The sequence below is a fragment of the Nothoprocta perdicaria genome, unplaced genomic scaffold (genome assembly GCF_003342845.1).
Source record: "Nothoprocta perdicaria isolate Ctin4 unplaced genomic scaffold, notPer1 scaffold_111, whole genome shotgun sequence".
NCBI classification, from domain to species: Eukaryota; Metazoa; Chordata; class Aves; order Tinamiformes; family Tinamidae; genus Nothoprocta; species Nothoprocta perdicaria.
In genome coordinates, this window is record NW_020454217.1 from 1,876,757 (window position 1) to 1,904,029 (window position 27,273).

At 37.0% G+C, this 27,273-nt stretch overlaps 1 protein-coding gene across 1 annotated transcript in view; it reads left to right on the forward strand.

Annotated features, from left to right (window-relative positions):
- The first annotated feature begins 3,253 nt into the window (after positions 1–3,253).
- The window catches only part of IDE (insulin degrading enzyme), a 53,653-nt gene continuing 29,633 nt past the window's right edge, over positions 3,254–27,273 (forward strand). The window contains exons 1-11 of the mRNA XM_026051182.1: positions 3,254–3,299; positions 8,288–8,472; positions 9,696–9,903; positions 10,788–10,957; positions 13,917–14,039; positions 15,066–15,178; positions 15,627–15,789; positions 16,124–16,216; positions 16,719–16,810; positions 18,034–18,114; positions 19,977–20,080. Of these exons, the coding sequence (XP_025906967.1) occupies positions 8,313–8,472; positions 9,696–9,903; positions 10,788–10,957; positions 13,917–14,039; positions 15,066–15,178; positions 15,627–15,789; positions 16,124–16,216; positions 16,719–16,810; positions 18,034–18,114; positions 19,977–20,080 (1,307 nt within the window). The 5' untranslated portion in view covers positions 3,254–3,299; positions 8,288–8,312. The remainder of the gene's footprint in view (positions 3,300–8,287; positions 8,473–9,695; positions 9,904–10,787; positions 10,958–13,916; positions 14,040–15,065; positions 15,179–15,626; positions 15,790–16,123; positions 16,217–16,718; positions 16,811–18,033; positions 18,115–19,976; positions 20,081–27,273) is intronic.

The following is a 27,273-nucleotide window of genomic DNA, read 5'->3' on the forward strand; positions in this document are numbered from 1 at the left end:
CTGGGGTCGTTTTTGGTGCGAAAGCGGCGTTTGGGCTCGCTCGTGTTGACACAGAGCTTTATTTCGGAGAACCCCCCTTGCCCTCGGCGTGAGGCTGAGCCGCGCGGCCGCCTGCCCGGGCGCCGCGAGCAGCCGCCGGCCGGCGGAGCCAGCGCTTCCCCGCTGCCCTCCCGCCGCCTTTGCCGTCCTTGCCGCCGCGCCCGGCCTCCTCGCTGTACAAGTAAGAAATCTCGAAAACATTTTTTTTTTTTTTTTTTTTGGGAGGTTTAGATGACTCACGCCGCAAATTCTCGCGCGTCAACGTCTGGGCGCCCCGTTGTTGCTCGTGGCCGCTGTGCCGCGGAGGGGCCGCAGAGCCGCTCCCGGGTATCCCCTCTCCATCGGCCCGCGCCGGCTCCCGAGTGGGGACTTGGCTCTGCTTGCGAGACCATTTCCATACTGCCTGCAGCCGTGGTCCAAGCACCTGCTCTATTGCAATTGTGAGTTAGCATCTACATAAATAATAAGGAATTGAGAGTAGGCGTAATGCTTTCACTGGATTTTTTTTAAGATAGAATTTTGGATAATTTGTTCTTGAATTCATATCCCCTGTTCTTGTGTTTGGGTTTGTTTGAAATTTGCACTTGTGGGGCTCTAACTTGTGCTTGTCGTCTGATTGCTTGTCACCCAACCTTCATGTGTACATAAAGTAGCTAGGATTGCTCCTCACTTAGACCTTCCTCTCGCCTCCTCTTCCTCTCGTGTGCTGCAGTGTCATTATGTATTCTGATTTCACCAACAACTAAAAATCAAGTGGTGCTGGGAAGTCCCTAGAAGGATTCCTGCTCGTGTGTGTGCTTTCCTGCTCCCTTTCCCTGTCTGCAGCGTGTGGATGTGTCAAACTGATGGAAGGGTCAAGGGTAAAACTCATTTTGCACATGAATCTGGACATAGCTCCCTACTCTCTTAAGTGCAGGAAAAAAGAGGAGGAAGCGGCAAAAATTCTGCTACTCCGAGTGCAGCTCCTGTTTCAATGAGCTGGAACATGCTAGGCTCATAGCTAGGGGTCATTGCAAGGTTTTGCCTAAGTCATCTCCTAAAAATACTGCCAATCTCTCTGGGAAATCACATGTTGGGTTGATATTTCTGGTATATTAATTGTGTTTTATTAGATGCTTTCATAATAAACAATTTTGATACATTCACACGTTAACCTTTTAATGAAATACTAAATGGACATTTTTGTGGTAAGAAATGGCTGGAGAGCAATTAATTTAGTTGATGTGTGTTCTGTTATATATTTGTATATGGCAAGTTGCTGTCAGTGAGTGCCTTTATTTTCCCAGCTTTATGTGCATAAGTTGATAAATATTCTTATGAGACAGTGTTGCATATGTGTAAAAAAAGTGATTTGGGGATAGAACTTATTCAAAAGTCAGTTCATTGTAGCTTTCTTACTTAGATCTCGCCTCTGCAACTTGATTTTTTTCAGAGTGAGTCAGAGCTACAGCTTCTTTGAACTACCCAAGCAGAAGAAAATGCTGTAGAACTGAAAGTTTGCTTATAGTGTTAATGGTTGTATGTGATCTGAAATATCCCAAATCGTAGAAAGTAATGCACAAAATGGGTAAACAGTTGCTAATACCTTTGTTAAAACACACTACCGAGTGTCTTTTATAAGCTGTTCCTGCTAGAGCTGTTGGTTCTGTCAAAGCTCTACTGTTCAATAAGCTGTTGTTTTTAATAGAGGATTACACTGAATAATATACAGTTGTTATCTTTTAGTATTAGACTAACAAAAGAGGAAAGTTCTGGGCAGTGCTTTTCATGATTCGGAGTTCTACAGTTCTTTATAACTAGATGAGATTTTCTTACCAGTTCTCCGGTCTTACCATGTATTTTTTGTTGTTTTTCAGTCCAACTAAAGTTTTGGTCTGATGTTGTGTGTGTGTTTTTTTTTTTAATCTTTTTTTTTTATTCAGAGCTCCCAAGTTTTTGAGGATATGAGACAGATGGTAACATGAAGTGTAAAGTGAGTTGGCTTTACAAAGCATCTCGGGCAATATGATGTGCTACTTGCTGATAAAATATGTGAAATACACATAAAACTGGGTAGCGTAGAATAAAGCACAGGGGTCTCTCCTTTGGTATCTAATCTTATAAATATCCTGGCATGTGCAAGGCTGTGTGCTAGACACCCTGCTGCATTGTGCTTGTGGATCAAGCCTTGCAGCTCTAGGGTAGCAAGGGGGAAAAAAAGCCTGGAAAGAGGAAGGGAGAATAAGACACACTGGCTTGCAAGTATTTTATATATAAAGCAATTAATGGAATACAGAAATACATTTTGGAGGAGATTGAGTAAAGTGCACTTTTAAGGAGCTGGACATGCAACACAGAAACTAGTCTTATCAGTCTCATGATTAGCATGTGACTTGACTCCGTTGAAAAATAATGATACAAACTCAGTATCACCAGATTTGTGAAATCATTCTGAAGATCCTGTATTGTCATATTGTTTGAAGATTAAAATCAGTAATTTAAAGAACCAGCCTTTCAATAAGAAAAGGCTTTGGAATTTGCCTGTTTTTTTCCCCAGATTTGCTGGAAAAGCAATCTGATAAAAACACGAGACTGAAATGCTGCGGCTGTTTGTGCTTTTTTTTTTTTTTTTTTTTTTTTAAGTGGTTTTGGTGAATTTGGATAAAGCTTGTTTATCCTGGAGGATGTGTTTTGATGATTTGCTTGGGGCAGTTTTAAAAGAGCTATAGAAGAAGGCTGCACTGGTGTAGCAATTTAAAAAAATCGTGTTATCCTTTATTGTTATGCCTGAAATTAGATCATATAAACCCCTGTCTTTTGATATGATTTTGTTACCCAGTGCATCGGAAACTGTGAAACAATCGGATTTAGGACTATATTTTTAGGACAGTAAGTTGCTTGTTGGTTTCTTGTTTATGTTATCCTGCCTTGTGTGACCAACCCAGGCCTGTGGAAACACCCGTCACTTTACAATTGAGGCCAGCTGGCCTGAATACTTGGGCTCTGATCTTGTGTGTGAAACTCCCTGGCCCTTGTTTTTGCCAGGTTCACACACTGCATCCTCTGATTAATCCTACTGGCAGCTGTGAGCACTGATGTGCCCCAGCAGCGCTTCTGCTGGCAGGTTGGCCCGTGAGCCTGTTGCACACCAGGTTTTCCTGCTGTGACCTGAAATCCCTGGAAGCTGGACCCTTTCCGGGGCAAGAGCAAGGACCCGGCCACAGGCATCCAGGAGGAATTGTCCAGGTCGGAGACTTGGCAGAAGGCTGCAGATCTCTGAGGTCTGGAAAATGCTCTAATTGTAGCACGACTTCAGAATTCCCTCAAAATCAACTTTGTAACCAGCCCAGATATACTAATTATCCCCAAATTTGTGTGATTAGTCCTTCTTACTGTGTAGCATTGATTAATTTGTTGTGCATCTCTTTTGTGGGGTTTTTGTGTGTGTGATGTAAAATCGTATGCTGAATTCCTGCTGAGTCCAAAAACACAGGAGTGTTAAAATTTCAAACAGTTTGTCTGCTTATGCAGCCTGGCTGCTCATATATGCAATCATATTTATTTAATTCAGCATCTAAGAATACATTGAGATCTTAGATGCATTCTCCATCTTCTTGACAACTAAATTTACATAAGATTGTTACTGTGGATTATGAATGTTGAAGAATGTGAGCTGCTTAAATCTCCATATGTTTAAAGGTGGGCTTGCTGGCTTTCTCTACTTGAGAACCTGTAATGGTAAAAAAAACTATGGGCAGCACCTATATGTGCAGGTCACTCCAGTTGATTTAACTTTGTGTTCCTGGTAACAGAAAAACATTTTAGGGAAGCCCTTAATTGTACAGGCCAAAATTAAGTGTAATTATAGCATGCGAGTGAATTGAGGCTGAGGGCAGGAGATGGCTGCTTGACTTGCCTGTAGAATCACTGTTACACAGAGAGGGATGTCACAATGCGTGCAATGGCGCTGCCATCACGAGGAGCGCTCCGTGCGAGTGGAAAAAGAGCGGGGCCAGAGACATGGAGAAGAATGGAGTTTTATTTTATTGTTGTAAAGCCCCCGGCTTGTAACTGAGGAAGTTCATGAAATCCTCCCAACGTGCTCAGTTCAGTGCTGTCTTTCCTGTGAAAGAGGTGAGGAAACTTGGGCTGGTTTCCACTGGCTGGTGGTTCCGCAGCCCTGGGCCTCCTGCTGAAGCCCCCAGCGTTTCCTTCAATCCAGGCATTTGCAGCTGATGGGCTCCTCCATGCAGGTTGTTAAGAACCGTAAAAAAAAATGGGCTCATAAGCAATACAGGAAACAGCCCTGAAAGTTCAGAGCAGAGAGAGGTTTTGGCTCGACAAACATTTCAGTCTCTTGGAGGTGGGAGGCCATGAGGTTTGGAATTGAAAAAACAGAAGGGTTATAAGGAAAATACAGAACTTGGAGCAGGTGCAAGATACGAGGTTGAACATTATCACAGCCTCTGCATAGTTTCAAAGCCACAGTTAGAACTTGAGTCAGAGTGGTTTACAAACACATGGATCCAGTCCGTATTGAGTGTATGCAAAAGGCAGATGCTTTTGAGTGTATGAGAGGCATGAGTTGAAAATCAGGCACAACTCACTTCCGAGTGTACACGATTGTAAACTTACAGCGAGTGTCTTGCACTTCAAGAAAACCGTGATTTTTAATGTAACTGAGATCATTTGGAATCAAATATTGCTAAGGTGGTAGCTGTTGCCATTCATCTGGTTACTTAGGGGTGATCACTGCTTATAGACATTGATCTAGCTCATGCCTATGTGCTAACATTTGACTTAAAAATCTGCAGCATGTTTTGCCATCAGTTTGGGGAAAAACTCTGTGGAGTTCGTGCTTTTGGGAGCCACGTTTTTTATTGGCTAATGTGTTCTTTCATTTGAGACAGCTCTCAGGAGTTTGTGCTAATTGGGTTTCAAATATGGTCCTTTAATTGTTCAAACATTGAACTAGGGTTTGACTACTAGGGCTAATTTTTAATTAAAATAAGTCTACTAAAATAACTATGAAAGATTAAAGTTGTTAGACAGAATCATATACCACTTAATCCCATTCCTGCTCTGCAATATTCTTTTCTCAGCTGGAACCTGGAATCCCCAAAGAGCCTTGCTGATTGCAAGGGACTAGTTGCCTGGAACTCATTACAGGAATGAGGCCTTAAGGATTCGAATGTAATTTTATTTTAAAGTGCTATAGTTTAAAATTCAACACCTGTTTTAGCTTTTTGTTATTATTTTTGTTGGGTTTTTTCCCTTGTACAGGTTAAGACTTTTAGTTGAGAATGGAAAAAAAATAATTTAGTGCTCCCTATATTGAATAGAGGCGATGCTTGTAGTTTAGAGGTGCTCCTTCTTTCCTTTTCCCATTTTTCCTTCTGAGTTATCTGCCACCTGCAATTTCTAGCCAAGGAGGAATTCCCCCAATGCCCCTGTAGTGCTTTATATCCGCTCCTGCTGCTTTTACTTCGCTGGGGCTTTCTCTGTCATTTCTGTTTTGTAGGGGTAGTATGAAAGTCTTTCTTTTAATGGCCTCTTTCTTAGTACATTGGCTCTGTTGCGTCTGGTTTCTCGATTGATTTCATGGCTACTGAACATCAGCATCCAGTGCTCGCTCTAATAATAGTATGGCTATATACATATATATATATATAGTGTGTAATATATATACACACTTGTTATATGCATACTATATGCATAAATATATATATGTACTTGTATTATGAACATATATGTATATTGCACACACATGCATACATACAACACTGATGTTTTAGGGCAATTTTCAAGCATTCCTCAATGGATGAGGCTATGAGAAGAAATGCAGAATTTTTTTTGTCCCATTTTTCTTTTCTGTTGTCAAAAGCAATTCTCTTGTTAGAAGGTAGTTTGTGTTGCAGTGATTTGCAATCCTTGTTTGAAAGGTGCAGCGTGGTGGTGTTATAAAGGAGTTTCTCTAAGAGAAGTTTGAAGTTGTGCAGAAAAGCTGCAATACAAGGGAATGTTGATACTATGTTTTGTAATTTACTCCTAAATAAAATGCCCCTGTATGAATATTCTATCTCATATGAAATTGTCTTGCCTAACTGTTGTATTATAATAGCATAGCACCAGGAGCAACAGTACTCTAGCCAGACAGTTTTGGTCTTTCATATTTCATTTGTTCTTTTGACACATTGCCTACCAAGAATATTTCATAGTTGATCTGCTCTTGCTTTTATGTGAATTTGCTGGTGGGACAATATGTTTTGCAGGGAAAATAACGGAGGGTTAATCATGCAAATACATTTGAAGTTGAAGAGAATGTTACATTCATAATTCCCATTGAAATAACAATCAAGACGGAGGTAATGAGGTTAAGTCCTTGGTTTGATGGCTTAATTACTGACTTTGAACTTTTGAGAATTGTAATTTTTCCTGTCTTGAAATTTGACTACCAAATTTGAGGTAACCTTTGAAAGAGGCAGAAAATAGGGGCTGATAATAAAATGAAATGGAGGTGTGCAGCTTCAGAAAACATCAATTGAAATCTCCTAGGATTTCACAGAAGCGACGTAATTTGATGAATCACGTTGGAAAGATGAATCATTTGAACAAAAGTTCTGTGAGTTAATGATACGGTTTAGAAATAACAAGGAGATGCTGGATCAAAGAAATTGTATAACATGATCAGAAAAACTTGAGAAGTGACTAAGTATGTATGCATCTTACAGCAAGCAACTAGTATATTGATGAGGTAGAATGTTTTACCTAAAAATAGAGTGATAATTGTTCATTATCAGGGTGAAATGTGTAGATTTGAAGACACACTCCAAACAGAATTAGCCACGGTGCAGGTTTAAACCGATAGATAAGGAGCGGGTCTAAACAAGAGTTGCAGGCATTTGAGTTGAGCATTTCCGTTGTTGTTTAACATTATGTTTGACTGCAGGCATGATGTTTAATTTCCCTTGATGGTTTCTTTACTTGGGGCTTCTCTGTTTTATGGAATTATAATTCCTGTTTGTAATCTTTTGTATGACGGTGCTCTGTAATTTTTAAAAATTCCAAAGTAATTTTATGACTTCTTTGAGAAGTACTCAATTATCTAATGCTTACTCGAGTGCTTTTCTTCAAAATATCTTTTCTCTCTCTAAAAATTTGTGGCTGAAGAGACAGGACAGTAAATAAGTAGAAAACGGTGCAGTTCTTTGCGCAGTGCGTTCTGTACGGTCTTAAAGCATGGCAAACTTCCATGAAATTCTTTGAACCGTATGACCTGAAAATGTGAAAATAAACAGAGTGAAACTCCTGCTTACATAAGCGATATGGATAGAACTGTGCACAATTTTCTTAGGCCTGGAAACTTAGGCATGTGTCTGGTTTGGCTCCTAAGTGAAATGAATTCACCAGCTACTAACCCAAATTCATATAATAATTTACTTGGCAATGTAAAAGGTGATATTTTCACCACAAAAAAAAAAAAAAAAAGAAAAAAAGGTCGGCTTAGTTGTGCTATGCCCTCACGCCAGGTCCTGCGCTGTAAAGCAGAGTTCAAGTTGATTGCACAGGGATAAGGCACGTGAGTGCTCCGGGCGCCGCTCCCGCATTGAGCTCCGCTGGGATCGCCTTAAATTTCCCCGTCCTTCTTGCAGCCAAGCGGCTGCCCTCGCCGCTCGCCTTTCAACTTGGCAGTGAATTAAATAGCCAGGGATAATAATTTCAGACTCGCCCTTGCTTTATGAGTGTTTAAAATTCTGTCATTAAGCAAATAGGTCTCTTTGTTACACCAATAGTGGAAGCCTCAACATGTGAGGCACTTTGTTTTATTTCACCCAGTAAAATTTTTGTTTACCTAAGATGATGGCAAAATTATAACATTTATAATGTAACTACCAATGCAAAGATATAGAATACTTTTCTGAACCCAGAAAATCACTCCAGATAGCAATACAGACTTTAATTTGCTTCTGTTCATTTCATTTCATTGTAAGAAGGGATTGGTATTTTCTTATAAGTTACTTCTTAAATTGCTGTAAGTGTGAAAGAGAAAATTGATTCAATTGGGCAATCTGCAGTTTTATTGTATCACTTTGTCTTTAACGTGACTGTTTCTCGGTGGTTGAACTGTAACTTTATATTTAATCCAGTTTTATGAGTTTTACATGGAACTAAGTTTCTTGCTCTTTGTATCATTCCCAGCCTATTTTCTAATATACTTATTCATATTTTAGCAGTGCTAAAGTAAAAATTTATGTGGTTTTTTTTTAAGGATTCAGAAGGAGACAAATAACAAAATGAACAGTCTAGCTATTAAGAGAATAACAAATGAAATTATCAAATCACCTGAAGATAAGCGGGAATATCGTGGACTGGAATTGGCAAATGGCATTAAAGCACTTCTCATCAGCGACCCCACCACAGATAAATCTTCGGCAGCACTTGACGTACACATAGGTATTTGATATATTTTGTGTTCATTAGATTATTAATAAAAACTGCTTTATTTTAATTACAAGTAAATGGATGGAACTATACAGCAAAAATTCGGTAACTTTTACATAGCATCCAGTTGGCAGCCTGGCCTTTTACTGTAATTTAAAGTTTATTTAATATTTTGATGTATCAAATAGGAAGTTATTGGAGCTAATTAAATTCACTAGATATATTCTGTGTTTACTCAAGTGTAGCTCAGTTTGCAGAGAGATTTCTTTAACCGTTAAGTTTCAAGTTATGCAAGACCTTTTATAAGCAGAAAAGGGGAGCATGTGAGTGCAGTTTTTCCAAACAGAAATATTGGGAAGGGATGGAAAAAGCAGGTACTTTGTCTCTTTGAAATCACTAAAGTGTTTATTTATGTAGCTTTCTAGTTGCTCTCAAAATAATATGCAGCCACATGTTACCTCCATACCCTTCTCTTCCTCTTTCTGTTTGTATTTACTGCCATTGGTGTTAAGGCCGATGTAGAGTAATCGTGAAAGCCTCTGGACCCTCTTGCAGCAGGGATGGCTGTCATAAGTTTAGTTCAGAAACTCCTAACTAGTTCTATTGGATGCCATGGTAGTAGCAGCCAGCTGCCGTGTCCAGTTCCTCTATGTCTCAGTATTTTTCACCACCATTCTCCCATTGCACAAGCCAGGCTCAAAATTCCACATTTCTGGCTTCCGTTCCTGCAAACTATTGTCATTTTTTAAGTCTGTGTTCCTTCAGACCTACTAGCTGATCATCAGTAGCTGCTTCTTTTCAAGCATTTATGGCTTATCCCTAACCCTATAAACCACAGGATAAATAACCTCCTTAATGTCATCTGGCAATTGCTACCTTTTAATGAAGTGCAGTTATAGAAATCAAGGTATAGAAGTCAGAACATTGTGATCTGCCAGATCATTACAGATTGAGTCATGGACTTAAATTTAGAAATTGTCTCTCTATAAGCCAATGCAGGCTGATTTGGTGAGGCAATTTGAGACACTAATTAGTTCAGTTACTCATTTAAATTTTTGAAGTTTGAATTTGTTTGGATATAATTGTCCAAGTGTCTATTTGCAACTACAGAACTAGCATAATTGACTGAGGCAACAAGCTGCAATGTAAAACATGATTAAAAAAAAAAAAACTACAAAACTTAGTGTTTTGATTTTTCTTTTCATGAAGGTCTTACGAATTTTTTCCTTCTGCAGGATCCTTGTCAGATCCCCCCAACATTGCGGGGCTTAGCCATTTTTGTGAGCATATGCTGTTCCTGGGGACCAAGAAATACCCCAAGGAGAACGAGTACAGCCAGTTCCTTAGCGAGCACGCCGGCAGCTCTAACGCCTTCACCAGCGGCGAGCACACCAACTACTACTTCGACGTGTCGCATGAGCATCTGGAAGGTGCCCTGGACAGGTAAACTCACAGTCTTGCTGACTTTGAATTAGTTAAAACTTCTGCCATTTGAAATTGCGTAGAAGTTCTTGCTGACAGTCTTTTATCTTTGTGATAATAAAGACAAAGTTGAGAACACTGTTTAGCTGAAGTTGACACTGGATGTTCACTACAAAAAAGTTTTGCTCAGTTTTTCAGCCATCAGACTTATTCCTCAAGGCTGATTTTTCAGTCTAAGGATTGTGTATTGGGGCACAGAATGTGCTCGTAAGCTTTTGCATTGTACAAATACTCTGAATATATGATCAAATATTGTGCATGCCACAGGATCCTTACATCCTTCCTAGCATAAGAAGGATGAAGTTCAGAAATGAAATGGGATTCCTTTAGTAAAAGAATTGGCTTGCATTTCTGCCTTTTGTGGGAGAGAGGCATAAATTTAAAGGTGTGTAGTCAGTAAGGCAAAGTGAGAGGATTTTCTCCTGTGTGAGAAATGTGTTTTTTCTTGCCTATGCAATAGAATTCTTATATATGTTTCTGGAAGAAGGACAAAAGATTGATTTGATTTGCAAGATGAAGAGCCTCTTGCCACTAAATTTGTAAGCCAAGAAAGTGTTGAATGTGTGAAGTATGATGTAATATCCTTGTAATGATATAAGATCCTTGTAGTATCTTCTCTGATGAATCTGTTATTTGTCTGCGTTTATAGATAAAGAAGTTAAGCGATAAAGGTAATGAATGCAAGTCAAGATTATGCTTGGATTAAGAATTCTGTATTTTTTTTTCCCTTTAATTAATATATTTAGCTCTTTCCAGTAAGTGGTTTTAGCTTTATATTTTCATGTTAACTTTTTTTTGTGTGTTCAGTGCTTTTGACTTGAAAAAAACGAACAATTTCTCTTTAGATTTGCCCAGTTTTTCCTGTGCCCTTTGTTTGATGAGAGCTGCAAAGACAGGGAAGTGAATGCAGTTGATTCTGAGCATGAGAAGAATCTAATGAATGATGCCTGGAGGTTGTTTCAGTTGGAGAAGGCTACTGGAAACCCCAATCATCCCTTCAGTAAATTTGGAACAGGTTTGTCAGAATACAGTTATCCATCCATTGGAGTTTTGTTTAATGTATGTAGTAATATTGTTTATATGAAATTGGTCAAGACAGGACTGAAACAATTCCCTTTTTTTCCCAGCTCTGTGCGTATTTGTTGTGGTGCTTTATTACATTTTCCACATCATAGACCAAACAGAGATGGCCTTAAACATAGGAAACAGGGTGATAGAAGGTTTGCAGTGCAGTGATTATGGGCCCTTTATGATTCTAATAAGCACTGCAGTGGATGCTATTTTCCAGTGACTGGATTGAGTTGTAATTTGGGGCTGCGTGTCTTTAGTGCACACAAAGCGAACAGCCCGTGTTTGAGTAGCCGTTAGCCACATGCTGTTCTGCTCCCAACTATTGCTCGAAGAGAAGGTACTGACCACAAAGGTAAGCAGAGTACTGTGGTGATCATTGAAGCAGAACATAAAAACAATACAAAAACAAATCCTTATGAATCCTTAAGCATAAAATACAATAGCAGTAGATGGCTAGGAAAACTAGTCTTGGACAGACCCTGATTTTATTGCTATAAAGCTCTTTTTTTTTTTTTNTTTTTTTTTTTTTAAATCATTCTGTGAATTATGCAGACTGAAATGTAAAAGGCATTATATATTACGGTTATGAGTAAACCCACATTTTTTGACATTCTGGCAAAGTTTAATTGAAGTTGTCCATGCTGCAGTTATTTTCTACATGAATTGCTAATTTATTGGTGAAACCATAAAAATAATAGGGCCATTAATCTATGTTTTGTGCTGTCTAGTCCTTGAGCTTCAGTKTTATTTGTGGTTGAGTCCATTAGCTGGAAGAGCAGTAGTGCAAATACTGAGTGCTGGAGGATGACGGGAATGGGTTTAAGGCTGCTGTCCTCCTCTGTCTTCAGAACAAGAAGAATTTGTGTATGATGTTGTGAAAGGCTGGTAGCCAGCAGCTGCAAAAGCCTGTGTTGGCTGTTTTCTGTTCAATAGAGGCTCTCTGAAATGGGAAAATTATAACTGTATTCCCTTCAAAAGTTAATTCGGAAAGACGGTTTCCAGGCATTGCATAGTGACACACAAGCAGTTATTCCACCTGTGTTCTGTAATCGCAGAGGGGTAGAATTTGTCCTTCCTGCATTCCTGAAGAAAACTTCTGCTTTTACTGAAGAGATTATTTCTAAATTGCTCCATAGCATCCAGAAAACATCAATGAAAGTTGCAGAAACAGTTTTATACAATTTAGGAAGGTTTTACAGCTGGGAAAGGTGGTATGTTCTCATAGAGGGAACACCTGGAGTGTGATTTTTTACAAGAAGCTTTGGCTTTTATTTACTTGGAGGTGCCAACTACAGTGTGATTTTCATGACAAATCCAGTTTCTTTTTGCAGCAAACTTTCTGGTCTCCTTTGCATATCCAAATATACCTTATTCCTTCAGTGTTCTTGTTAGTTAGTATCAGTATTTTGTCCCAAGATATTTTTCACACATCTCACTGAATCGCACACCCATCTCGCCCTCAAGAGTGTCCAGCACCTCCCTAAGCAGTTCTGCGATGTCTGGTGTCCATTCTATTACCTCTATAGGTGCCCTGTGTCAGTTGTCTGTCAGCTTACTCCAGCATTCCAATAACACGTTGGCAGTGCTAAAGCCAGTGCTTTGCCTTTCCCTGTTTAACGTATATATTGACTCTGTGGGAGTGAACGTGCTAGGGTATTTAAAAGTCCTGCATTTTGCTTGTCTGTAGGCTTAAAACTGTATAATCTGATAAGCTGCTGTAGTTTATAGGTTGGGAGCAAAGTATTTTAAGTATGCTACCTTAATGATCCTCTTTGAGCTTTGTTAGGAATCTTTTATTCACTTACATGTGACGCTTAGAAGTGAAAGAAATGTATTGCTTCAAACAGCCCCTCTGCACATTATATTGTTGGCTCTTGCATTTGCAATAAGATTTGTGTCCAGTCCCCTAACATCTGGACATTTGTCTTTAAACATGTTTTATTTTTTTCTTTAAACATTCTGTTGCCTCATTCCTCCTTTGCTTTCTTCTGCAGATGGTCCATGTTTGGCTTCAGCAAGCTGCTAGTTTCACAGGTGGCAGATAGTTTCGCTGTCCTATGGGTGTTTTTGTGTGTCCATGCAATAAATGGAAGTGCAGTTGATCAAAAGGCAGTGTGTTCTTTGTAGATTCTATTTTTCCTGCTGCCTCGAGTTCCTGCTTTTACACTAAGCAAGAATTCTGCATTGGTTATAAGTGTAAACTATTCCAGTATAATAATTATACGAAGCTTGACATTGGTGTAAATTTTGCACTGGTTAATAGAAAATAACTCAATGCAGAAAGTTGTGACCCTTCTGCAAATATGGACTTATTTAGGGACAGTTGTCATGGTTCTGCTGCATTCTAGTCCTGTTTCTCTGTGCAGCAGCAGCAGCTTAGCTGAACCATGTTTAGCAGAGCTGAACAGTCACAATTTACAAACCAGATGTTGAAATGAGTAACTGTTTATTTCAATTTGTCTTAATGTACAGGCTATAATTTGTGGCAGTTCAGCACACAATGATTCCTGTGAGGGATGTGTGTGGATGGGAGTAAAAACCTGCTACAGATGGGCCAAAGGAAAAGCTTTTCCGTGTTCTGAATTTCAGTTTTATGGGTTTATGAGTATAATTATATTGTTTAAAAAATAACTCAGTTAAAGGATTGTTTTAGAAGACTGAAGCTTCCTAGGCTATTGAGGAGGATGCAGTTTGAGAACGGAAGTATTTATTGGCTGTAGTAAGCTGAGATGATATTGATCCAATTTGTTTGTTATTATGCATGCTAATTCTTTTTAAAATGACTGTTAATCTGGGGCAGAGCAGATTCATTCATTCATGTTTTTGTTTTTGGTCTGTAAATTCATAAACATAAAGTTTATCTCATCCCAAGCTATATCATTAAATTTTATTTTATGTTACAGGGAACAAACTCACTTTGGAAACTAGACCAACCAAAGAAGGAATAGATGTAAGACAAGAGCTATTGAAGTTCCATTCTACTTATTATTCATCAAATTTAATGGCTATTTGTGTTTTAGGAAGAGGTGAGAACCCAGAATTTTACACTGTTGGTTGAATAATACTTCTGAGTGTTACTTAAGCTCTTAAAAAATAAAATGATTTATATCAAATCACCTGTTACAGTCATTTTATATGTGCTTGTCTTCTAAAGACTGACTTTGCTCTGATTTCAGATGTTAGGACTTTTGTTACTCTTTTTATATTTTAAACCTATACTTCAACTACAAATATTTTTCTTTTGTTGAAGGATAAAGGAAACATTGAAATTTTGGGAAAATTTTGCTATTATTAACTAGTTTTATTTTAGCCATTAGCATTTTAGCCGACCTGATCTCAAAATATCAGACAGAACTTGTTCTAGAATAGCTGAAACCTCCAAGGATTAAGCTGTTTATTTTATGCTCACTTAATATTTAGCCATGAACCTTTGCTTCATTTGCTGAATGAAGTTCCAGTTGCCTAACACCTTCTACAATCAAGATGATATTTTATGAGCCTTTGCCAAAAGCTTGATAACAGTGAGCTGAAAACTGTTTGCTTATTGAAGAAAATACTGTGGCAGAGCAGTATTTATATGGCATTTTACAGTAATGCTTCAGTGGATATGAACAGAATAAAATTCATTAGCAGAGGAAAGCCCTCTTAACGGCTTTTCTGCTAACAAAGCTGAGTATGAAGGTCACCAGTGAAGCATGCCTGTGTAATTTTAATCATAGAGTATAAGTGAATTTCTTTTCTGCTAGATTTTAAGACCAGTAAACATGGTGAGGGTGATAATTCTTACTTAACTGAAGTTTTGTGTGTATATTCATTGCTGGTTCAGTTCCAGACTCCCTGATTGTCTTCAGTAAGATTGATTATTACAGCACATCTACTGTAAAAGCATATATATGATATATATGCATTATATGATATATTATTGATTATTGATGAAGATAAACCTGCAAATATATTCACTATTGTGAATTCATTCCTATTTCAAATAGGTTTTTCTTTTTTGTCTTCCAGCATGCTTTTTCTAATGACAGCTTTATTTTTTTATCCCCTAGAATCCTTGGATGAGCTGACTAGTTTAGTGGTGAAGTTATTTTCAGAAGTAGAAAACAAAAATGTCCCTATACCAGAGTTTCCTGAACATCCTTTTCAAGAAGAACACCTCCGGGTAGGTATAGAAGTGTATTTTTCATCAAGAGTGTATCACATAAGTGATACTTTTCATGTCACAGAAGTGCTGAAGTGCAATGTTACTGTATCAGTGTCCCTGTTAAGTTCTGTATTTCTTTCTCCATTTTTCCACTTATCTCTCCATCCTGATTCTGTTATTTGGTTGTAGTAAAGATTGCACATTGCATGAAAGTGAAAGCAACTGAGTAATAATGACTTCTATAATTAATAAACAATTAGTGTTTGCAGCATGTTAAGGTTTGTGAAAAAAACAAAGTGGTTTAAGTATTGCCCTAATTTTTACATACCTTAGTTTTTATTTGTTGTTTTGGATGTTTGTGTGAGTAATGTATGTGCATAAAGGTGCTCCTGAATAGCATGAAATCATGAGATTGGTTGAATTTCTATTTGTTTTATGGATTTTCTCATTTACTTTTTATTTTCAGCAACTCTACAAAGTGGTACCCATTAAGGACATTAGAAATCTCTATGTCACATTTCCTATACCAGACCTTCAGAAATACTACAAATCAAACCCTGGTCATTATCTTGGTCATCTGATTGGGCATGAAGGCCCAGGGAGCCTTTTATCAGAGCTTAAAGCCAAAGGTAAGTCCTACAAAGGTAAAGATTGCAAAATTACTGTATTGCACATGTTGTGAGAACTCGGAACAATCTTGGCTTGTTCTTTTTACTACATTGTTCCAGATAGAGATCAATTGCCTGATGACCAAATGCTCTCAGGTTCTTCATAACACCCCTTCAGGGTGCTCTCAGGTTCTTCATAACACCCCATGTTCTCAAGTTCTTAATAACACCCAATAACACTCCAGTGATAGAAATGTCAAAGCAAAAGTAATAGAAAATCGCCAAAGCATACAAATAAGTAGGGAAACACTTCACACACTTGCTTTTGTAACACATTTTCTCTTTGATTTCGTAGGCTGGGTAAATACTCTAGTTGGAGGGCAGAAGGAAGGTGCTAGAGGTTTCATGTTTTTCATCATTAATGTGGACTTGACAGAGGAAGGACTTTGTAAGTAAAGTGCTATATCTATATTCCGTGTTATTTCTGATCTGGTGAGATTTGCATTTGTATTCAAGAAAATTGTATTAATCCTTGAAAGCCAATACATTTTAACTTTTTTTTCCCTAGGTTTGCATTCCCCCCAGTTTGTTTATCTGAAGAAACTAATTTATTTGAATTATATTAAACTATTTTAATACATTAATACTTAACAATTTTTCTTTAAAAGAAAATGTATTTTTTAAATACCTGTATGTGGTGTTTATTTAAACTATTTAAACTTGAGTTCAATTGTATTAGACATCTTCAAAGCAGTTTTCTGAGTTAAGTGGGGAACCTGAAAACTTAATTATAGTCTATGAATGATCACTTAACTTTGTTGGTGGGACTGAATATGTACAGGATGTTTCAGGATCTAGTTAAAATTGCCACGTTTCGTACCTGTTTTCATCAGGACACCTTCCGCTTGCAGGACTGAGTAAATTACTAAGCTAGCATCTTTTCTTTTCAGTGCACGTTGAAGATATTATTTTACACATGTTTCAATATATTCAAAAATTACGCACAGAAGGACCTCAAGAATGGGTTTTCCAAGAGTGCAAGGTACTGTGATTCATGTGCCAAGCCTTAGAGTCGAGATTGTAAAGGCTGTAGGATGTTAATAACCAGTTATCTGACTTTTTTTTTTGAGAGAAAAGTGCATCAGCTGAACTGCTATTAGAAGTGCTATATCAGAGTCAAATAGTACTGAACTTCTCCATGACAGTGTGCAATAAAAACAATATACATACATATTCACACATCTACGTACACACACTCATTGGTTCGCTAGAGATACTTAGGTAAAGTTTTTTTATGCGCAGGATTTTATCTTGGGTGTTCCTTGGTGAACAGTATTTTGTCTCTTCTGTCCAAAATTAGAAATTCCATAGATGTTTATTCCTAGCTTTTTGATGCTGTGTTCCTATGAAAGAAGTCTCTTGACTCTCTGCTAAGATGATTCCAGTGAAATTGTTTCACTGTCCCCATAAGCAAATCTAAGATAGCATTGTCGGTGAATGAGATAGTTCAGTCCTCTACCTCGTAGCTGTTTCTTATCCTTGTGTCAGCCCTAGCGCTTCTCAGGCTGTGAAGTGAGTTGGAAAAGGTGGAAAACTGATTGAAAATCAATCTTATTTTTTAGAATTGATTTTCACCTGAATTATTCAATTGACCAGACTTGCTGCATTATTTTGAAGGAGGAAGGGACTAGCTCTTTCATTGGCCTTGTAGGCTTGTATCTCTTTAAGTCACCCTTGCAGCTGTATTCTGTGAATGATGTGTTCTATTTCTGTGCCTGAAGACGTGCTTTTTCTGCCTCTAAGCTCATTTTTTGGCCGGCTAAATGAAAGGAACAGAAAGGCAAAAGAGAAGGGGTTCAGTTCCTTAATAGTCTTGCTGTGTGATGTTCATTTTCTGTCTTTTGATAACATCAAGGTTGTTATGTTTTCAGATTACCAATAAATTTAAAAATCCAAGCTATGGTACAGATCTGTTAGTATGAACATGGCTTGAAAGATCATCATCTGTATTTTACAACATAGGACTTTAGGATGCTGAAGTGCTAAGCACATTTAATGCTTTACATTGTGATACTGTCTCACGTTGCTCATGTGGTGTGTGCAAGACTGAATACTGCTAGAAAATGCATAAAATACAATTTCCCACTCTTCTTATGTAATAAAAAGAAGTAAGTAGCCTTAGGGGTTGCCAAGTATTATTATTAGTAAGTAGCCTTAAGCATTAAATATAGAGATATTTTCATCCCTTGCTGTCTTGTTTCATAGGATCTAAATGCTGTGGCTTTCAGATTTAAAGATAAAGAACGACCAAGAGGTTATACATCGAAACTTGGAGGAATGTTGCATGTAAGTGACTTTTTGGACAATATGTTTTTCATTTGGCTGTGTGTTTAAGTTCTCTGCTGTGAATAAATATGGACATTTGTGAAGATGCTTTGCACTTCTTGAGTGTAAGTCATGTTTCATGAGCTCTTAACATTGGCAGCTAACAGGTCGCATTTCCTTCCCTCTTTACTGTTTTATAATTCCATGCTTGGTAAAACTGACTTTACAATATCTAAAGATGCTCTTTCATCTGTTTATTTCAGTGTTGCTTAAGACAAACTAGAAATTAGAGATTTCTTAAAATATCCTTTTGAAAATTGCTTATTTTTTTAGGTCCAGGATGTAGGTAAGCAAGAGTTCTTTGGTGTATTGTGAGTCTTTCAAACTAGGCTTTTCAAATTCTTTTCTTGCCTGATCTATTTGACGGGTTTATAGCATTCACAATGTGTTATTTATTTATTTTAAATGACACAGGGGTTTATTTCTTGTTGTTTTTGTTTTGTTTTTTCCTTCCATTACAATTTTATATATAGTGTATAATCCGTAAAGCCCCTGTATAATAATTTTGGTTTTAAAACCCAAACTGGTTTAAACCAGCAGCTGTATGGCACACTGCTAGTACCCTGTAGCTTAGGTAACCTGGTATTTTGCCTTCCTATAAAAGGGCCTCCAAAGTGGCTTATGCTAATCACTTTGCAAAAAATTGTAATTGACTTTCCATCTAATTGCCTGTCTTAAAATTTCCTTGTCTTAAAATTACATTATATACATTTTCAGATATATAATAATAGCTCACTGACATTTCTGTATGCACATAACTCTTTAAAATAATCCAAACACCTCTCTAAGTGAATTTAAGAACATGTTCCTAGAAATGACAGTTGCTGATAGGAGAATACAATAGAATTCTAAATGCAGCTAGAGAGAAGCATGTTCTACGTATTTAAAACTAAATCTGATTTCCCATTTTATAATTTGACTACTATTCTAGAAATGGGACATAACTCAACATCTGTTTTGTTTTTCCCCACTTTGATGAAATATCCCATTTCAGTCTCTTGCAAGTAAAATTGAATAAAGAGGCACCAACAATTTCAAAGAAGAGGTGCAAGGATGGTACGAGGCTGCCTGCCACAGTGAAGCATTGGGGACACCTGATTTGGGAGACAAGAAGTTGTATTCCCCATTAATGGTTCTTACAAGCACTTTTTGTTGCTGGTGTGTGCTCATGATAGCGAGAGTTTGCAGTTGACATGATTTGCTGAAATCCCTTGCATTATCTCTTTGCTACTTTAAATCTTAATTCTACCCTGGCTGTAGCTTCTGCCCAGAAGCTGCTACACTGTTGCACGCATTGAAGATTTGCTAGAAAATCCTAGAGATTTTCACAGTAATTGGAACCCTAAATAAATATGACTGAATCTATATTGAGCTTTTATGTATGTGATATGTACTTAGCTTTAAAATACTGTAAAAAAGGTTGAGTTTTTAGTGAATCCTAGAAAGATTTAGATATTGAGGGTATTCTGTTTTGTGTTTTTCCCAGCTGCACTGTTGTGACTAATTGACATTCTTTTATCTTTAAAAATGTCCTCCAGGGGTCAGCATTTGCCACGTTATTTTTACTCTTTTTGCTGTGAATTGATATTTAGAGGTGTATGGCTTTTTATATTGAAGCATGCAATACTTAAGACAAAAGAATGGTAATATATAGAAGTACCAAAATTTGGAGAATTTAAATCTGCATTATCAGAGTACTACTTTATCTTGTTTAGATTAAAGCAGTATAGTGTGTGTGTGTGCTTTTCTTTCCTTTTTTTATTTTTTTACTATTTAGTTTTGTTGTTTAATTCATCTGCATATTTCTGCATTATGTGTTTCAGTATTATCCTATAGAGGAAGTGTTGGCTGCTGAATATTTGCTTGAAGAATTCAGGCCAGATTTAATAGAGATGGTATTAGACAAACTGAGACCAGAAAATGTTCGGTAAGTTGAATTGCAGTCACTTGTGTTTTAACCCAATTTCTAATACTTCAATTTTGTGTGTCTTTTATAGCTCCAAAGTAAATGTTACTGCTTGTTCTGCGTGTTAATGATATTTCTTTGTACTACCTATTGAAAATCAGCCACCTCTTCTGTTTTCAAGGGCATGTAACCTTTTCTGTTCAGACTGAAACTTTTTATATAGGCTGTCTTCCTCAGACTAAATTTCTTTTAAAGAAAATATTTACTCAGTTCAACTATAACTGAGTAAAAGCTTAGTAAAAGTTATCCTGCTCTGCTTAAATCCTTGGGATATTTTAAGTGAAATGCTTGAATGCTCATAATTTGGTGCTAGGTCTTGAAAATCTGCTAAGAGGATGTTTTTTGTCCACTGTATATATTTTATTTTCTCTATGGAGAACTGTCGAATTTGTGCAGATCAGCAAAGCTGCTGGAAAATACCAATTTATTTGGATAGAAATGTCTGCATTTTTAGCTACTAAAATCTCGCAGGCTTTGAGAACATCTTTTTGATGTGAATGTGGCCAAAATGTGGGCATGCATTCCTCAGTATGGATTTCAGGGCCTGAAGAGAAGAGCCTGAGACAGAGCTGGTGAAGGACTGGTGGGTGTCTTTAAAGAGGGATTTTGGCAGCTGTTGGGAGTGATGATAAAAACAAATTACTAATTAAAAAAAGTTCATAATTGTTTGTCCTGTGCCCTGGAGAGGGCAAAATTTAACTTAAAATGAGAACTTGTGTGTATTTATGCATGCACATAGGTGTGTATGTTTATGCACATGAGTATGAGGAAGAGTGTAGAGACTCTGTCTGTGTGTGTGTGTGTGTGTGTGTGTGTAATACCATACAGTCCGAAGGGGAAAGAGTAAATCAGAGTTGCATGGGCAACAGTTAATTTGGTGTTTTGGAACTTAATTTTTTTTTTTCCTCTTCAGTTCTTAATAGAGCTTTTGTGGGTGTCTATTGTAATTATAATATCAAATCCAAGTAGTGTAGAGTTATTAATACAATATACAAGAACACAAAAATGAGCTATTGCTTATGTTTCTGTGTATTAATCTTAACACGTTGGCACACCTGTTTATCAAAATGCTTTGGAAGTCAGATGGATGGTACAAAAATAATACTTGTTTGGTTGTTTCTGAATATATTTCATACAAGAATTTTTAAATAGTGTTTGATATAGAAAGTACCATGCAGATGGACAGTGAGGCATGTGTTCGTATAATTTTAAGTGTATGTATTCCAGCCTTGTGAAATTCCTTTTGAAAATCTAAAAATTTGGGTTATAAATCTTCATTATGTTTTTCTATGTGACAGCATCTCTTTTGTATATTAATTTTGCTTAAACTACATTGTTATTGGAAATATTAGAATAAAATTGGATTATGATCTACATTTCCAAATGTCATGGGATTCATAGGGCTATACTAGTAATGGTAAAATAAATGTAACTGCATATGTCAGTGACTGTAGTTGCCATAGTAATTAATGCCCTTTAAAGAAGGGCCTATATCTGTGTGTGGGCGTGTGTCTGTGTGATGTGTGTGGGATACTGCAGCTGAAGCTTGAATATTTGGAGAGAACATATTTTGAACAAGCAGTACTGAGAATTTCCAGGTTCTATTTCCTATTGTGTCAAATAAGTCTATTTTGAATGTTTTCCTCCTTGATTTACTGCCCAAGTTTTGAAACTTGACACAAGAACTTACCTCCAATATAAAGACTGTTGTTAGTTATTAAAAGAGAAAATATATAATTGCTAATTTCCTTAAGAAAGCTTAATCAGAAACTTAAAAGGGATATGAACTTTAAACTGATTTTAAAACAGTTTGGAAGCGATAGGGAAGCCTTTTTTTAATATTGCTTTTGTAAATAAGCTACAGGTGCTGAATGGGGCCTGATGTTAATTATGGCTTTAAATGTGACTCCTGGGATTTTTTTAGAAAACAGAAGTATTTCCTTACAGAAGGATAACTTCTGTAATGAAATATTGTCTTTATGCTGTCTGGCAGAGCGCTGCCAAAGTGTCTACTTGCTGAAACTTCTAAAAATGTCCATGGGAAATTAATAGATTTAAATAAATTCATAGATATTTTGAGTGTGTTATATGTGAAATGCAGAGGCTGCTGGACCCCGCAGACCACTCATCAGATTTCTTTGTTACTGCTGTGACTGGCAAATCCAGCCTTTGTTGCTCCCATCCCGGTGACAGTTTTCCAGCTCAAATAGCCAAAACTAGCATCATTCAAAGATTATTAGTGTGAGAAAGGCAAGTGTAGAGAATGTGGGTAGAGGGAGAAAAATGAGGTTTGGGGCATGTGGCCTAAAGATTAATAGTGGTGACAATTTTTATAAGACTTTGGGATGTTATGTGGTGTGATCTGCAAGCTTTGGCTTTTGAGAGATGTGTAGTAGGCGTATCCACTGCAAGGATTCTTCTCTTTCTATCAATATGAGGCCTTGTTTGTATGTACAATTGCAATACTGAGTTGTTCTGTTCTCTTTATTTTAAAAAAAAGACGAGAAAATCAAGATGGAAAAGAAATCTGCTCGTTGTTAGAGAGATTAAAAACACATCTGAAAAAGGTTTGGAATTTAGTCTTTAGAAAGGATGTTAGACACAACAGACTGGGAAGATGCATCAAAAGCAAGAAGTCTGTAAGAAGAGTACTCTGGATGTCCTTGCTCTCCCTGTCTTAGAAGAATTCCACAGTTCTTAATGAAATTGAGCAAAGATGCATTTTAATTAAAAAAAAAATATATTTTTGAATGCAATTATGTGTGTATGTGCATATATATACACATATGTATCCATATACATGTGCATGTATAAAAGACCTATGGAATTCATTGTCCTGAGTTGTAATGTACATGAAAGCACATTGGAATCCGTATTTTGACCATCCCCAAAAGCAAGGAAATGAAGTAGTGCTGGAGGGTTCCTCACGGTATAAAAACTGAAGCAGCAGCTCTGCAAATGCTGCCTGAAAAAAACCTCCAAGATTTTTTGACGAAAGGATTGATCTGTCGTGATTGACCTCTGCAAAGGACCTTATGCCTCAGAGTACAAAGCCGGAAAAGGATTAAATATTCTTATGACTGAAGAGCAGATGTGTCATTATTTGGGTGGAATGGGTAGATAGTAAGATACACACTGTTATCTTTGAGGATACAAACCAACCCAGTCCTGACCGAGTCAAAAAGGCTGTGAAAGAGGTGGGCATCCAGGGGCTTCTTTCTATCTGGGTGCTGGGGGATCTTAGGCTTCAGCTGGCTTAGGTCTCACTCTGATTTCTTCAGCAGCTTTGGATGCTTAAAGGAATATGTTTTATTAGTCTTCCCTGAGGACTAACTGCATTGTTACTATGTTTTGCCTGATTTAAGAATTATGATAATAATGTAATTTTAGTCTTTTGTTTTAAACAAAATATTGGGAGACTTTAAAGGACTTTAAAATTAGAACCTAAGCTACATTTATGGCCTCTTTGATTTCTGTGTAGTTAAATACATTGATATATTCTTTTTGTTGAGGAAATTTTAGTAGGATTTAAAGATAGCAAATAGAAGCTTGAACATGCACAGTTATTCTGTCCAGGCTTTAAAATAAACACGGACAAATTAAAGAGTGCCTGAAAAATGGATAAATCCAGTTTGCACAGCAGAGTTCAACCCAGCAGTGATTCTCTTAACATGCCCCAACAAAGTCAGCAGGGAGGCAGTTGGGCTGGAGCAGCAGGAAAGCTTTGTCCTTGAGCTGCAAAGGTGGATGGATGGTCCCAGTAAGGATAAATGTATTGCTTGTTATATGTAAACTAAACGTGCCCATGTTAATTTGCTATTACTATGACAACTGCATTCCCATCTTGGCTCTCTGTGTGTTCAGTCTGGCATTTATATTAAAGTGTTGTTTTCTTTTTTTTGAAAACCATGACCTCGGGCTGATCAGGCCTGAGCTGACACCAGAACCTCACAAGGGTCTGGGATGCGCCTCTCCCCAAAGCCCTGAATCAAATCTGAGAATCTCAAAGGTCATGTTGTTTTTTCCTGCTTTTCTGATACCTTTTTTCACATAGAAAACAAAAAATCGAATTGTGCTTTTATGTAGCATGTTTGTATATGTTACATAAAAATTATTGCATTGCAGCTTAGTAATATCATAAGATATATTCCTCAGAGGTAGAACTATATGTCCTTCTAATTTTAATAGAATTGAATGCTTGTATCAGGGAATGAACTGCTTAAAGTTCTGAGATTTTCCTGTTTTCATGTAATTGAAATAAAGTATCACCTAGTATGCAGTAATAAACTTCTCTTAGACCTGTTTCAAACTATTATCTTTAGAAAGAAAGACTATAATGAAAATATTTTTTTCATCTTGTATTTACCTAGGATGTTTAAAAATGTAGTAAAATATAACTGGAACATCACTATGCGGTAACTTCTATTTTAAATTACCATCAAGATAATATCTTTTGGAAGGGAAAAAGAAAAGCCTTAGTTAAATATTACCTAAATTGATTTTGTAATATATTACAAAGGTTCAAGGAAGTCAGTGTGAATTTGCATTTTTAGGAAGTTGATATTGCTGTCATAAAAGAATAATAGGATATTATAGATGCTAATAAAAGGATCTCTGTATGCTTCTCATTTTTTGATTATGTCTGTATTTACACGGATGTGATAAACTATTTCCTAACCTATTTCCTTCACTTGAGCAAATTGTATGTACTAATAAAACGAAACCAGGTACATGAGCTTTTAAACAATCTATATGCTTTTGGTTATCAGCCATTTCGCTGATATTTATGCTAATATTTACCTTTCTGTTCTATTTTGTGGAATAATTAATAGATGCTTCATCATCCCTGATCACTGGTATCATAGAAGTCATACTCAGGAAGATGTATTATGATGGGCATTTTCTGCCCTTTGTAATACCACAAAAACTAGATTTTAGTTGTGCATTTTTTTTAGATTGATGGCCATTCTTATTTGGTCTACTGCCAAGTAGGAAAGTTCTACTTCATGAATAGAAAACTCTTTGTATTAAGAACTATATTTAGGGTCCTGGTTGCCATTGAAAACAGTTCCTGCTGTATTGGCTTCTTTGGAAGCTACTTTCTGAGACATCGGCTTCGGCCTAAGTCATTTTCCCAGTATTCCCTAAGTATTTTCCCAGCCAGCGACAGACAAGAAAACTGAAAGTTGGTATCCAGAGAGTATGTGTCTGTGCATATACATGTACGTACACACAGTGTCCTAACCTTGACTGTTTGTCTTTTCTTACCTTCTGTGTCTTGCATAAAGTGTGCCGTGCAATGATGTAGTTTCCCTTAGTTGAAAGCATTGGTTTTGTTTATCATTTCCTTTTTCTAACACTGTTGAAATTCTCCCTTTAAGGACTTTTCTTGGCTTACCTGCATCGGCGTAGCTATATTCCCTGTTAAAAGACTGCTGTTCATTATCTTTTTTTAAAAGTTTAGTTTAGCTATGTTATTTTCTTAACAAAGTCTGTTTTTAAATAATATGGAAAGATATCCATACTTGCAGATGGCAGCAACTATCCATATGCTCTTCAGTTTGACTGAACCATAACAGGAAGTTTTTATATTTCTCCCCACTTTTTTCCTGCCCCCCGCATGCTACTTGTTGCATTAGTAGCTTAATTTCCCTAAGAGAGAAACCTCCTTAAGATGCAGACATCATTTTTTACTTGTTTAAACTGCACTGGGTTTTGCCAGCCATCTGTGGAGATAAGGGAAGAGACTTGGCATATGTTGCAGTTTCAGCTGAAAAAAGTAATTTTGCCATCGTTTCTAATACTTTCTTTTTCTTATCATCTGCAGAATAAATGCTATTAAAATTTGAGAAGTTAGTGACTCATCAGATTGAGTAACTAAAGAACATGTTTTTCCTGGATAGTTAATGGATTTTTCCCCCCTATTTCTTGATATCTGAAGCGCAGCTTTGCTAGCATCCTAGTTGGAAGGAAAATAGAATGAGAGACAGATATGTTGATACCCAAACTTTTAGAGGCCTAAATTCCAGGGATATTGAGCAAACGGTGACTCTTGTGCACTTGTCGGTGTCTATCCCTGACAAGAAACTTTGCAAATACAATATATATTTTTCTTTTTCTATTACACTATATTGAAGTAAACGTTTTGAAAATCACATTTTGTTCATTTCTTTGCTGTCCCAAACTATTGTATGTGTAGAGATTGTCTTAGTGATTGTTCTGAAACCTAAAAAATAACTCTTGCTTTTGCAAAATCACTGGAGTGCTGCACTCCAGCTACATCTGTCTTTTTTTATTTTTCTCTCTTTCTTTGATTGTATTTCGTAATGAGATTTTGTGAGAGTGGCTTTCAGTAGGCTGTATTGCCTGTCGTAAGTCTTGCTGGGCTTTTGTTGTTGCTGAAGTTGTAAACAAATCTAGGTTTTTGAGTCTTTTTTGCCTTCATCATGACATTTATATGCATTTTGAACAAGATATACAAATTACATAAATATTCTTCCATTGTTTATTTAAGAATATCATTATTTGGAAGGCAAAGTTATTTCATAAAACAGCAATTGTTCTTTGCTAAGTATAAAATCATATTTTGGGGGGGGGGGCGGAGGGGAAGCTTTGACGTAGTTACTAATGCCATCAAATATTATGCTCTCAAATGTATTTTTTTTTTTTTGCCCTTAGAATCTTGTGGGGTTTTTGTGTGTGTATTATTATTATTATGATGATGATGATGTAGGTCTGGAATGCAATAGCTGGTATTCTTACCTGGAAATGCATTTATTTTAGAGCACATTTCTTCCCTTTCCAAGAAACATCATTCTGCGGATTTTCTGCTTGTTGCATTTCAGGAGAGTGAAAAATGCGATCGTATCCAGCTTCACATTATGGAATTTGTGCTTGTTTTTAAGAACTGAATCTGACTAACTAAGGGCTACCATAGCTTTTGCATACAAGAATGTACATGTAGAAGTAAATTGTATTTATAATTCTAACTGTGCTGCCTCTTCATAAATGGTTAGAAGCCTAATTGCTTCGGCTTAAATGAGCAGATCCTGCTGACGATGACCTGCTTACGTTTCCAGTGCATTTCAGCTCTGACTCAAGCTGTGTGGATATTCATAGTTTTATATAGCACAATGCAGGAGTGAAAAGCAAAA